General features: G+C 38.1%; 1 protein-coding gene across 1 annotated transcript; it reads left to right on the forward strand.

Annotated features, from left to right (window-relative positions):
- Positions 1-879: 879 nt before the first annotated feature.
- pnpla1 (patatin-like phospholipase domain containing 1) lies at positions 880-14172 on the forward strand. Its single transcript, XM_088921077.1, has 9 exons — positions 880-1096; positions 2269-2501; positions 4350-4415; positions 5330-5539; positions 7986-8046; positions 10575-10820; positions 11988-12102; positions 12427-12549; positions 13387-14172. Exons 1-9 carry the CDS (start codon positions 880-882, stop codon positions 13787-13789), a joined length of 1674 nt encoding a protein of 557 aa, XP_088777203.1. The 3' UTR covers positions 13790-14172.
- Positions 14173-14320: the final 148 nt, after the last annotated feature.

Below are 14320 nucleotides of genomic sequence, written 5' to 3' on the forward strand. Positions count from 1 at the left end.
ATTTCAATACAGGAGGTGTCATTTCAGTTCAAATGGGAGAAGCCAATTCCAAATTCTCCTTTTTCTTCCAAATTCGAGTTTTCGAATACAGCCTGACGAATCACAGTCGATCAAAATGCGTAGGAGGAATAATGAGGGAGAAAAAAAAGATTGAATTATTGTTCTTTTTCGTGAAATATTAAAAAACATTAGAACATTAAAACCCATTACGCCATTTGTATAATAAGTATCTGTACTAGGGAATATTAGTAGCTTTGCCAGGTTTTTCTCTTGAGTTATTGCAGTTTGTTACTAGTGTAGGTAAAAACAACAACATAAAATAGTACAAGCTGCCACTAGATCGGCAGTGTGGCTAATTGGGTTTAGCGTGTGTATAGCATTATACAATATCACAGGAAGACTGCTGTCATTTTTTCCCCTTAATCACAATGTTAATGACCGTAAAGGCAGCCAGTTTAAAAGGAGATCTTGACCGGCATATCAGATAGTTATTCTGGTGACTTCGTAGCATGCACATGAAAGAACAGCCTTTTAATGTTTCAGATAGAAGCTGGGGGATATTTCTTTTTATATGCAGCACCATAGTGATTTTTTAAAATATATTTCTATTGCTGTATTATAGGAAATGTGTTAAACGCAACACCAGTCATTCAACTAATTGTCCTTTCATTTATAAAAGAAAATAATGCAAAACAAACATGCTGACAATCTCATTACTGAAGACTTTTTTTCTTTAAACGGAGAGTTAATAAACGGCCAGGTTAGGTATTCTTTTTAATGGCGGCCTAATGGTGTAGAAAAGAATAAAACTTCCAGTAATTAACCAACCGTAAACAGGAGGACGTTTTTTTAATCCTGAGCAGTCAAGAGAGTTTGAAAATGTCACCACCGATGTCTGGGAATGGCAGTGTACAATCTAGGATTCCGCCCTTCTCCATCTCTTTCTCTGGCTCTGGGTTCCTGGCGGTTTACCAGCTTGGTGCTGCCCAGTGTCTGTTTGACCTGGCCCCTGGGGTTATACACGCAGCGCCCAAGGTGTTCGGCGCGTCCGCGGGATCGCTCGCTGCAGCAGCCGTTGTCTGCGGAGCAAATATGGGTAAGTAAAAACAGACAGGTTTCATCTCTTCTTTGGAGCATCTGCAATTCCTTTATTTCCCCACATTTCTGCCTTTCCATTACTTTGGTAAAGGTTTATCTTGGTCTCAACCAGCCATAAACCTTGTTTCTTGGCTCATGTTTGTATTTTTATCAGTAAATTCCAGTCTGTTTTTTTCTTTCTTGTTGCTTGTGAGAGGTTCCTATGCTGTGGTGTAGAATTTGTAATTGTAGAATTTTAGTCTTCTATGAACTGCGGTTTTGATACCTTCACTCCTGGGTTGTGAGGTTATTGACGATTTCACCGACTGTTGTTTTAAATTCAATTCAAGCTTTATTATTCCATTGGGGGAAATTTGTTTGTTTTAATGTTTACTTTGACAATCTTGATCATTTTTCTGTCGTCAGCTGAGGAGGATTTTCCTGTTTGATTAGTAATTATACCTGTCGTTTCTTTTTACTTCAATATATTCCAATACCGATTATTTCCATGTGCTCAGTTTCTGTGTTGTGGTCCTCAATGAGTTGTTATGTTCTCTTAGTTTCAAAATTGCCTGCCTTTTTTTTAACAGAAATAGCTTTGGTTTTCATTTTGACTTTCAACTATAAACTTCAAAAACTGAAGGCAAAGCAAGACAGGTTGATAGGATTTCATAAGTACACAATTACTTAACAACAGACACCTGACCAACAAGAGACACCTGTCATTCAGCTGTCTTAAAGCATTTGCTCCTTCAAAATAAAGATCAACACGCAGTTTAATTAGGTGGAATTGAATTGACTTTATTTTAGACATTAAAATAAAATGTCTAGGAATTCTATTCTGTCTGTCAGTTAATAGTGCAAATTCCACTTTGCATTTCACTGTCCCAGTGCTTTTGGAAGTCATTTTAATTTATGTAAATGCAAAAAATACCATCATAGGGTTTTCTCTGTTTCAGTTCTAATTGAAGTTAAATATTATATTACAATAACAATTTATTTTAAAAACGTTTCTGCAAATTATCAGTATTGTATTTGTTAATTATATTTTTTTGATGAAGCTGACATAAAAGCAATTTATTGTGTGATTTAGTACTGAGAGAAGTTAATATTCTCCATAATATCTGCACTCCACTCTGTGCTCCAGTGTTTCTGCTTTCAGTCTGTGACCACATGTCTTCTCTGGTACAGAGTGCATGCGTGATGAAATGCTTGCTACAGCCCGGGCGAGCAGGAAGCACCTGCTGGGTCCCCTGCACCCTTCCTTCAATGTCTTCAAGCTGCTGGAGTGCTGCCTGCACCGGAGCCTGCCAGACAATGCCCACGAACTGGCCACTGGGCGCCTCTACATCTCCATGACCCGCCTGGTGGATGGAGAGAACATCCTGATGTCAGACTTCATGTCAAAAGAAGAGCTTGTTCAGGTGAACACTGTCCACTGGTTTCAGTGGTATTAGAAAAGAGGACAGTTCATTATTTAATATACAGCCTTTTAAGAGGGATGCCTAGGATCAATATAGATTGATGTCTGCTTTGTTAATTGAGCCTCATTTTCTTCCCTTTCTTTAAATAAATGCTGAAATGTTTCAAAGAGACATTTGTTTACCTGTAGGAGTAACAGCATTAGGGAAGTCAACATCTCAGACATCTGTGGCACATTTAACAGTTTTATGCCAAGTGCAAATGGCACCCTCCTTTCACCAGTGAATGTCTGTATGATGTGTTTGTACAAACCACAGTGCTTTAAACAGGGCAGTCCAGTCCTGGTCTTGGAGGGCTGGTACGACGTGTGCTCTTTACAATCAGAGCCTAAAGAGCTGGAAGAAGCAGTTAAATGAGTTTGATTGCAGTTATAATGACATGGTTTAGGTCATTAGGAAATGAGTAAGACACCAGTACAGGACATGCCTGGCACCTGGAATCACTTTGTCATGCTGACCAGCTTCTAGTGTATTTATCTTAATACTTTTACATTGTTTCTCTATTTTACTACACTTTAGGAATCCTTCTCAGGCTTTTGATCATTTTATGAGATTTCCATTTGTTTGTTTCTGGGATCCAGACAGAATTTGAACATGTTTTTGCCTTTCTCTCTTATCGTCATCTGATTTGAAAGCCCCTCCTAAATCCACATAAAACCTCCAACTCCTTCAGTAGAGCTAAGCTCTTCCTTGCTATTATGATTGACTTCAGTGAGAGAAATAGCACACATGAAAATCCCAGTTAACAGTCACAGGTGGACCACATTGCTGTGTGAGTTCAAAAGAACAGCTCAGTGAGAGGAGCTGTATGATTTCCAATCAAACATACAGTAGAAGGACTGTTTTTCCAATCAAAAGAGAAGAAGGACTGTTTTTTGAGTAATAAGAGTTAATGCTTAATGCTATTAAATTGCATTTCATGCAATTTTTCAAATAGAGAGTATATCATTATTGGAACGCTCAAAACAAAATGGTTAGAAGTTAAATGTCCAATTACATTTCTCTTTTTTTAATCCCGAAGGTATGTCAGGAAATAGTTACAATAAAGCATGGATATACCATATGGTGTTTTTTAATAATAACTGTTCACTAATGGTGCTGTCACCCCTGTTATTCTCACTTGGTCTTGATTGTATTAAAACACTAATGCAGACATTCCTTCTAGCAAGTTCTCTGCCTTGTCTACCACTCAGTTTCAGCTGTTATTATTCCATGACATTAGTTAAAATCTCCTCAATTCTGGAGTTGGTATTAGAATGATGTGGACTGTAGCTTACCCCTAACTCTTTGAAGGTTTGTTATACTTGACCCATATAGATTTTAAAACCCTTCACTCATCTAGGTTTCTGTGCCTGAAAACACCTTCACATTGCAAAATTTCCAACTCGAATGCTTCCATACTATATGGAAATTGTGAACATCGCACCTTTGCGTCAACATTCAGGTACCAGCAAAGACCCATGATCGAAGCAAAGGCTTATAATTCATATCAGAGCCATGTCTTTGCCATCTCTGACAAGGATTTTGAAGGTTTCATTGACTTGCTAATCAGCATCAAATCAGTAACTATAATTACACAAATGACATTGCTAGTAGCTGCCTTATGTCCTTCATGCATTTTATTCTGATGGATATCGCAGAGTGAAATTATAGTACAAAATAATAGGTTTGAGAGAGGACTTAATATTTAATAATATTCTAATAATATTTTTCTCCTACTAGAAAGTACTCCCGACTAGTAAGCACTGTAAGAAAATATTTCTCCCTTAAGTGTATTGTCTCCACTTGCAGGCACTGTTATGCAGCTGCTTTGTTCCTTTCTACTGCGGGCTGAAGCCCCCGAGTTTCCGCGGAGAGGTGAGATTCAGAATTCCTCGTCTTGCTGTGCTTTGTCAATCCTCGACTCTTCCACTCCAGTTTACTGTAGATGTAATCCATCAGGTCTGTGCAGATGGCCTTGATCATTGAAAGGTTTCTGTTGACCTTCTTATGCACATCACGTTCTTACCCATGTGTTGCATGAATTAAATAGCTATTCACCTTTACTGACAGGATTCCTGAAATTCCAATTGATCTACTATAGGTGCAGCTAAAATTTGCATTGAAGTAGTAAAGTGATTTTGTGATTTCACTTGTTCAGACTGCTTGGTGAATAATTTATATAGCTAAATACAGTATACAGGCTTGGGGTGGTGACAGTAAAATCTAAAACAAAATCTTTGCCGTTATTAAAATGTATTTCAAAATTAGATTTAACATTATGACCTGAGAAGGAAAATTTCAGTTGTAAACCTCCTATTGCAGTGGCAGTTCTGAGAGAGCCTAACCTGGATTCAGGCTCAAGTCCATAGGACTGCACCTCTGAAATGTTATTTACTACAGGCCATCTCAAACAGTCCACACATAGTCAAGGCTCAAGGCTGACAACATTAGGGGATGTATGATTTCCCAAATCCCAGATATTTTTTCTTATTGTGGGTATTGTAATAATAACAGTATTTGGCTTTAATTTTAGTAGAATAAATTGATAATAGAATACAGTGAACATTTATTACAAACCATTGTGAAATATCCATTATGTCTATCATAAACAGTGTAACATTAGCCTGTTTACATTTAGACATACTGTACTGTTAAACTAAAGAATTAATGGACTAAACTACTGTTGTTCTACTAGTCTATAAATATTTTCAATAGTATTCTCTAGAATATCAGATTTTTTTTATGTGAAGCTGACATTCAAACTTTCTTATTTGTGATTTTGGGCATAGCATTACATTGATGGAGGCTTCACTAACATCCAGCCCATCCAGGACTCCAGACTCACCCTAACAGTGTCTCCGTTTGCTGGTGAGGTGGACATCTGCCCCTGCGACCAGCCCCCCAGCTTCTACCATGTGCACGTGAACAGTTTTAACTTCCAGCTCACACTGCAAAACTTCTTCCGAATGATGGACGCGCTCTTCCCCCCTACCAGCGTGGTAAGATCCTCTCATGAAAACCGATAATGCATGTCTGTAGCCTCCAAATGTAGGAAACAGCAAAGTCAAAACTGTTGTTTTTGTTTTACATGATCATGAGATTTGAATCATTTCACTAATCTGAATGAAAGTACAATACAAAATATATTTTACTTTTGGATTTTTACATGCATATACAGTATTTGTTCATATTAAAGCAAAACATACTTTGTTATCAACTGAGTGATTTGAAGAGACCATGAATACTGGGCCACATTTCCTTTAAGTGCATTTCAGTATTGGTATTTGGTTGCATAATTGTTAAGGATGTCTATACCTCTCTGAGCTCACCAAACTCTGTGTGATCATCTGAGATGCTTTGCCAAGCCATCAGGGACTGCCGTGAGTGATACAGGTCATGATATCACCTCAATCATGCTTCAGAATTTGCTTGGAAGTACAAAAATGAGGAGTGTTTTGGGTGTTTTGTGAGCAGATGAAAGTGATAAAAAGGTAGCCACCCTGAGCCCATTTTCAAACAGATGTGGAAAGCTTTTTACATTGAAACCATTGTTCCTTTGGTCAGAAGTTTAATTAGATCCATTTTAACATTGTTTAAGAGACTTTGTTGATAGGTTATAAGGTCACTGCTTCAGATGCAATTGGCTAGATTGTCCATTCATTCACGGTTGCAAATTAATGCCTTGTAAAATAAGCCTGAAGCTATTTGACACAAATTGAGGGAACTTAATCTTTTTGGCCAGGTACTAAAAATTTACATGTGGACTAGATTCTGGTATGCACCATCTTAAAAGAAACTGGCTGATTGAGAACAGATCGAGGACCCAGGAACAAAGGGACATTTGAAATTATTCAGAACAGAAAATATAGACTATCTGTTATACAGAGAGTCGAGGAAGTCTGAAACGAATCCCTTTCCCATGCTATTGAAGCTGACACTTTGGGTTCCTTCAGGAAATGAGTTGATGGGATTCTTGTTTCATTAAGCTAACAGCAGCCAAAACATGCAAGTTTGCAAAATGATTTCCTCTGATTTGTAATTTACACTTAACTGTAAAAGTACATTTATAAGATACAGGAAATACTGGAAAAGCAAAACATATAAAAGTATGTTTCAGTTTTCTCAGTGACAAACCTACTCTACATCTCCATAAATCTTTCTGCACTGTTACACTGCTTCCCCATATGTTGTCTCTTTTAAATATGAAACATGTTTATTTAGACAGATAATTATGCAAATTCATTAATTGTGTACATATAGTAGATATTAACATTACAGTTATTTAACCTGTTTTAATCTCAGAGTTGCTTTTAAGTAAAGCGATAGAAATTTGCCTAAGCTGTTCATTCTATAAGCAGCCATTTAATATTAGCTAACAGTAATATGCGCAATCAGACTTAGTGACAGATGACCAGCCTTTTACCTTTTGCTACAGATGTCTTTTACTACAGAAATGTTAGACGGTGGTGAGTTTTATAATCCCAAACAGATGTTTTTTGCTGGGTTAAATATTGGGGTTAATATTTTAAGCATATTCACTCTAGCCATTTTAGCAAACTGCCTCGCAATTAATCTGTACTCAGGATGGAAAACATACAGTTGGTTCACTGCGGAGGACCAGCCCTTTATTTCTTATAGCCTCAATGTATAAAACAGGGCTTCAGACCCTTGCTAGCAACAACAAAACACTGACCCTTCCCACATTAATGAACATTTATGTCTATTTGTGGTCCTAATCTCACATGAAGAAATGCATTTGATTTAACTGCCTTTACTGCATTGTCAGAAATTGCTTTACGTAAGTGGAGGCATTTAGTAACATTGTGCTGAAGTGCACGGTTAATAATGCATAAGTGGTAAGGTATAGCTTTTAGTGAGTTCTGTTACCTAAGCTAGAGAGCAAAGCCCAACAATGATGTTTTACATGAAGGAGAGGTTACATGTATCTATCAGATTAGAATGGATTTGTGTGCTTCTTGCTACTGTGAAGTGAGACTGATTTACTGTATATGCTGCTCGGCTCCTCAGAATATAAGTAGTCTGAATTGCTTTGTGAATAATGGACCTTACAGAGATAGATAAGCATTAAAATGTAACAATAGGCTACAAATAAGCCCATATAGGTTTTCGGTATACAGTATATCTATGAAATAGTATGAATGACATTTATGCATTTTAACTCTATAACATAAAAAAGATACAGTATCTGTGATGTGTTGTCCACACTGTTGCAAATAAATGACTATTGAAGCCAAACTGTGCATAACTGGGAAGAATGAACTTAAATAAACAATCTGTTTCATTAACAAAAACATGACTTATTACTTGCACATAATAAATCAGTGAATCTGGTTTTCAATGCCATACCCTTTTTTCAATGTGTGTACCCATATGTATATACTGTACTATATGTACTGGTATATATTTTTTTCTTCTCATTTTTAGGCACTAAAAAGGGCATATTACCATGGATACCAGGATGCTGTATTATTTCTGCAAGCAAATGGTAAACAACATGTTAGATCCAAATGATCTGTCCTTATCCTAAGGTTTCATTGCAGGTCTTCTTTAGACCAGCACTTCTATAACTACCATATGAAAATTGAGAAAAGGGCAATTACTGTATATGCCTCAATTCATACATCCGCTGTACAGTAATTCATTTTTTAAATCATTAGAACCCTTTTTAGCAGTCTTTGACAGTTGTGTGAAGGAAAGGAGAGAGAAGAAAGATCCATTTGTTCTAGAACCCTTAGAGAACTTATTGTTCTAGAATGTATTGGTAAAAGTTCACACAAGCAGGGCACAGGCAGAAATATCTGAGAACACTAGTATCTGTGCCAGCAGCTATATCACCCTGCAGCTCTCAACTGGTTACCCACTGAAGCTAAGCAGGGTTGAGCCTGGTCAGAACCTGGATGTGAGACCTCCTGGGAAGCTATGGTTGCTGCTGGAAGTGGTGTTAGTGGGACCAGTGGGGGGCATCCACCCTGCGGTCTTTGTGGGTCCTAAAACCCAAGTATAGTGGCTGTACTGTGTACTGTAGAGGGTGCCGTCTTTTGGATGAAACGTTAAACCGAGGTCCTGACTCTTAGTGGTCATTAAAGATCCCCGAGCATTTCTTGATAAGAGTAGGAAGTTATCCCGGTGTCTGGGCCAAATTTCTCCCCTTGGCCTACAAATTGTCCCCATGTATGATTGGCTGGAACTTGCCCTGCAGTGGACTGGTGCTCTGTCCAGGGTCTGCCCTGCCTTGCCCTCGTTGCTTGCCGGGTAGGCTCCGGCTTCAACACCGTATGGTATAAAGCAGTTTGGCAAATGACATGACATGACATGGCACTGGTGTCTGCCAGTTTGCTATATACTGCAAAATCGATAGTATTAAAATCATTATAACTAGTAGACCTAGGACAAATTGAGTTACGTTTGATCTTTTTTTTTGTACATTACATATTTCAGCAATATCAGAAACTATTCAAATATTATTATCTGAAGTTAATATAATTTGAAAATATTCAATTTTTTTTTTTACAAACACAGGGATCATAATCTAATTGTAGGATCATAATTGTGCTTATTCTGTATTACTGTTTCAATTGTGTATTCACCAATAATTGAAAATCTTTTCATATTTTCAATACATTTATCACAAACCAACACAGATGAACATATTCAGATATACAGTATAAACATGATACATTTAAAATTCCTTATTGTTGCCATCAATGTAGAATTTGTTTGAATGTAGTATTTGTGACGAGGGTTTGTCCTATATTTAATGATAAGCAAGTTTAAATGATTGATAGTCACTAAGGACTTTACAGATCAGAGTTGTCAGTACTGTGTTTGGTGAAAACAGACATTTTGAGCTGTTTTAATTTTAAAATACATTTCCTTTGTGTACTGGTGTTCTGCAATGTGTACAAATGTTTAGAAGTAAGAAAAAATCCTTTTTGAACAACAGAAAAAATTAATTATATACAAAGATTATATTTGGTGTATCTTACACTGAGTGAACAATAAAACTAGAATATTAATCTTTAACTATGATACACCAGTAGCTCCTACAGTATAGCTGTTTTGTAAGAATAATACAGAAAAAACATTCTATTTGCTAGTATTACTTAGAATTAAAAAAGTGATAGAATCTGCACTACCTAAAGTGACAGTTGACCAGAGATGGGAACCTTTCCAATTAAAAATGACTGAACCTGGGAACATGGCCCATGATTCTGACTGTCACATGCATTCACACCTCTTCTAAAAACAAAGTCACTGCTGGCATATTCCAAAATATGCATGAGCACGCCCCTTTAGAGTCAGGTGACCTTAAACTGGAGGTCGACACAAGGTTACCTACTCCTTTCTTTGAGCTTATTCCAGTTACAAGGACACTTCAGAGATGCAGGCAAGTTACTATAGACTTCATTCGTTTACTCTGAAATAATTAATTGTATTTGACAAGAAGAGAAATCTGCATTGATTTGTTTTGGATGCATACTGTAAATGCTGTTGCCAATTTCTTTCTTGCTTTCTTGCTTCACTATCACCCTTTCGCAAGACTTTATCACCGTACATTCCTAGGAAAACTTTAATGCATCATTTTCTTGGCTTAAATTTACAGAATTTACAAAAATTACGGATTTACAGAAAAACATCTGCAGCATAAATGTTCATACTTGTTTTCCAGATTTATCTTTTGCACTTTTCAAAAATCTTGTTTTCTGTTGGCAACATCAGAAGTAAATTTTACTCTGTGAAAAGTTTTCATTCTTAAAAAGAAAAAAGGGCTAAACCTTTTATATGTGCAATGTTGACTGTCACATGTTATTGTACTGTATGACTGTTACTACTATCATTACCCCCAAAGTACCACATATAAGGACTAAATGACAAATGTAAGGTTTAATACATACAAAACATTACATTTTTTAATCAAATTTCTTCGTTTTTATGTACCTTGAGACTTTAAAGCCTTCACTTCCATACTTATGCCAGAAAAAAAATGCCACCTCATTTTGTACATATTCATAGATCTGATGGGAAATCGGCTCCCTCAGGCGAGTGGCTCCCTGTCTCTGGATGGCCTGTGCCCTGGTAGTGTGAGGGATCACCTGGGAGGTCTGGAGGAGACAGAGCAGGAAGAAGCGGGTACGCCGCCATGCCTGGAAGGAAGCTCTGATACACAAGAATACCGGGATTCCCTGGAGGACTGGAGCTGGAATCTGAGCTCAATGGAACAAGCGGTGTATTGCAGCCTGCCTGCATGGCTGCAAGGAGGTGTGCTTTATTTTTTAGATCTAATTAATATGTATTTATTGAGACCTGTTTTAATATTCCTATCTTGTAGCCTGATTTTATGAGATCTTGGAAGCTAAGCAAAGTTGGGTCAGGTAGGTACTGGGATGGGAGAAAATCAATTTGTCTCTGCACGTGGTGTTTCTGGTCTGGTAGGTGGTGCTATTCCTGCTCTTCACCGTGAAACATCCATCCATTCTGCAATTACTTTATCTAGTAAAGGGTTGCAGGAGGTGGGATCCAGAACCTAACCCAGCAAGCAATGCATATACCTACATGATCACGAGGAGAAAATACAAATCCCACACAGATAGCACCCCAATACCCAGGGCCCCAGTGCTGTTAGGCAGCAGTGTTAACCAATGCGGTTTAGAGTCGATTCGGGGAGAATATACAAACTCCACACAGATGGCACCCAGGTCCAGAATTGAACACGGGGCCCCAGCACTGCAAGACAGCATTGCTTACCACTGCACCACTGTGCCACCTGCATCCTGACAAGATGTCCATCCAAATTGACCATGGATGGCGTCTTGGTTAAATTTTGTTTTGGGCTTGCAGAACGTGGTCTTCCTGATATTCCCCTGTAATTATCTGACATAGGAGTTTCTGTCATGCGTTAGGGCTGCTGGCACATACAAGTAAATCCTGCAGCCTATTACCCGAGTGGGTGCTGCTCTTCAGTGGTAGGATCCTGTCCAATGTGTAAAGCACTTCTGGATTATTTGGGTATTGTTATATACTGTATTTGCACTAAAAAGCTAGTTTAACATGTTGAGGAGTTGAAGATAGAGATGATTTTCACACAGATAACTTTTGTTTAATGTTCGCTTCTGAGATGTGTTGTGTTATTTGGTGAGATTAGTGAAGTTATCCAAATACCCCATCATTTTGACTAACTGTGTAAACAGATTTATCCATCCATTATCAGAAAGACACCCCTCCTTGTAAGACAAGAAGCCCGAACTGGAAACAGAAGGCCCAAGGAGGTACTGAGATCATGGCTGCTCCATTTTGGATCGGAAATTCTATTTTTAATTATAGTCATCCACTGCTTTTTAATTTTCTTATTTTTGTCAGTGTGTTTGATTAACGATCAGTAACAGGGGCTTTACATGGTAACACTGGTTCTGAATGTGTCTGTTCTAGCATTGTTGTGCAACCTGAGGGGCTTTCAGAACAGCTCTGTGTCTGCGCGCTTGATCTCCTATCTTCTTCTTCCCTACACACTTCCTGCTGTCATGTTCTTCTTCTTTAGTCACAGGTAAGGAATCTAGTTATTTTTACATCCTTGTACAATACGAATCATCCAAATGGACAGCAGCACCTAAAAAATCATAAATGGGAAAACCACCTTTTGTCTACTTTGTGTGCAAATCAGTATGTACTCTGACTTGAGTGACAAACACACCTGGAAAAGGACAGTTTGCAAGCAGAGAGCAGATGAATCAGGATAATTAGACAAGTTAACTGCAATATGGAGTGTATCTGTCTTCCTGTACGTGTTTAAGTAGTACTGCCGAAGGCCTTGTTAGAATCTTTGAGTCATTGTAGATTCCTATATGTTCCTTGTGTTTTCTCTAACTAGATTGCTAATCAAGTTGAAAGATCTTCCAGAGGAAGCATTTTGGCTGTGGGAGGATATGAAGCAGATAGCGTATTTCCTCAAAAATATTTTAGTCCGAAGCCTTCAGAAGAACTTGGCAGACAGGTAAGACCTAGAACACCAACTAGAGCTCTAAAGAGAAAGGATCATTATAAATAAGTGGCCTTTGGACCTTGAGTTATTTTTAAAGTCTACCAATACAAAACTAAAGCACTTGGTAGGATGGATATTATGATGCTTTCAAAAAATGTTATTCCATAAGTACAACGTGCCTCCCTTTGACAACCTTGCACAGCCGACTGCATTAAATTATGCTGTTTTTTTTAGAAACTGTTTTTAATTTTAAATTGAGCAAAAACACAGCAAATGACAGATGAAACAAAACAATATTGTTTAGAAAAATAAACTGAAAATGAAAATTAGTTTCCAAAACTAAAATATTGCAGTGATTGTGCTCAAATCTACCTTCCTTGCTTTAATCACTAAATATTTATTCAAGCATCTCTTGGGCATGTTTAGAGCTCATCCAGATTTACTAGATGAGGACAATGAGAAATGATTTACATAGGTTGCTTCATCAAGTTACCTATGTGATATTTGTAATGCACATTTCTCTTAACTTTCATGTAATACACTGTAATTACGAACATTAAATTTCATTTACACTTTTTGTATAGCATGTTATATGCAGGTTTATGATGTTTGCTGCCTGTTTCAAGTCATTACAGTCAATGGCAGGATTATTAATGTGAACGAGGAAGAATGTTTAGTCTTGTGTCCCTCTTTCACTACTTATTATTGTCTATACTTTATACAGATTACATCTAAACCCATTACACTAGATGCCTCTGGCTTTTAGTCTTGCAGCTTGCCGAATAATGGTCATTTACCAATATACCAGTCCAATAGTATTCATACTTGTCTGTATTGTGTTGTTTGCAGATTTGCAGCTGGACCTGTCTTTTCTTCTGCGGTGGATCTCCTGACAAAGCCAGAAAGAAACCGCATTCCCCCTGACCTCCATCAACAATCAGCACTGCATCTTCGGCTCTCCACTTCTAGTAGCTCCTTCATGGACAACACTGATGAGCAGTCTGATGCCTACCACGATTCACTTGAGTTTACCTTCCTGCTCAATCTGCAGTTAGCATTGGAGGGGCAGCCCAGCGAGGGAGCTTTAAAGGAAAGCAAAGACAACCTACCCTTGGAGTTTGATGCCAGTCTAGAAGAAGTGCCAAATTCCCCAAGCATCTGCTGTGAGAAAGACCAAGTGAATCCATCCCAAGAGCCTGGGGTTGAGGCTAATGGATTGCTGCCTCCTCTACACTCAACCTGCTCATCTTAAACCTCTGGGAGCCCTGGGATGCCAGGGGCACCAGCTTCTCAAGCTCCAGGAAGACCATGGGATATATTTCGTCTACATCTGCCCAGCAGAAAATGAACATAATTAATTAAAACACTGTACCCAATTCTCAGTAAAATTAGATAAGTGAAAATTAGGGTACGCTCATCAGGTAAGTCTTGTGCACAGCACAGGCCACATGACCCTTGGGGACAGAGCAGAGTCACGTGGCCCCTTGGAGGATGTTGCAGAGGTCAAACAACTTCTTTTACATGTCTCAGCAGAGGTCATGGGAGCTTTGGGGATGTTGTCGAGGTCTCACAACCTCAGAGAAGCATCGCAGCAGAGGTCATGCAAAATCAAATCTTTCCAACTGTATCTGAATCTCTATAAAGCGTCATTCACTGAAATAAATATTTCCTGGAATGTCTCTGTATTTAATTACTGACTTGATAGTGAAAGTTAGGATGCGCACATCAGTCAACCTACCCTTGGAGTTTGAAGCCAGTTTTGAAGAAGTGCCAAGTTTCCCAA

Source organism: Atractosteus spatula, chromosome 7 (assembly GCF_055471065.1).
Source record: "Atractosteus spatula isolate fAtrSpa1 chromosome 7, fAtrSpa1.hap1, whole genome shotgun sequence".
Taxonomy (NCBI): Eukaryota; Metazoa; Chordata; class Actinopteri; order Semionotiformes; family Lepisosteidae; genus Atractosteus; species Atractosteus spatula.

What these genes read in the sequence shown, in the direction of transcription:
- pnpla1 (XM_088921077.1), top strand. Translation starts at nt 880, where the DNA reads ATGTCACCACCGATGTCTGGGAATGGCAGTGTACAATCTAGGATTCCG. An exon ending in GCCTGCATGGCTGCAAGGAG is followed by an intron (nt 10,821 to 11,987) that starts GTGTGCTTTATT and finishes TGTCTGTTCTAG; the next exon opens with CATTGTTGTGCAACCTGAGG. An exon ending in TTCTTCTTCTTTAGTCACAG is followed by an intron (nt 12,103 to 12,426) that starts GTAAGGAATCTA and finishes TTCTCTAACTAG; the next exon opens with ATTGCTAATCAAGTTGAAAG.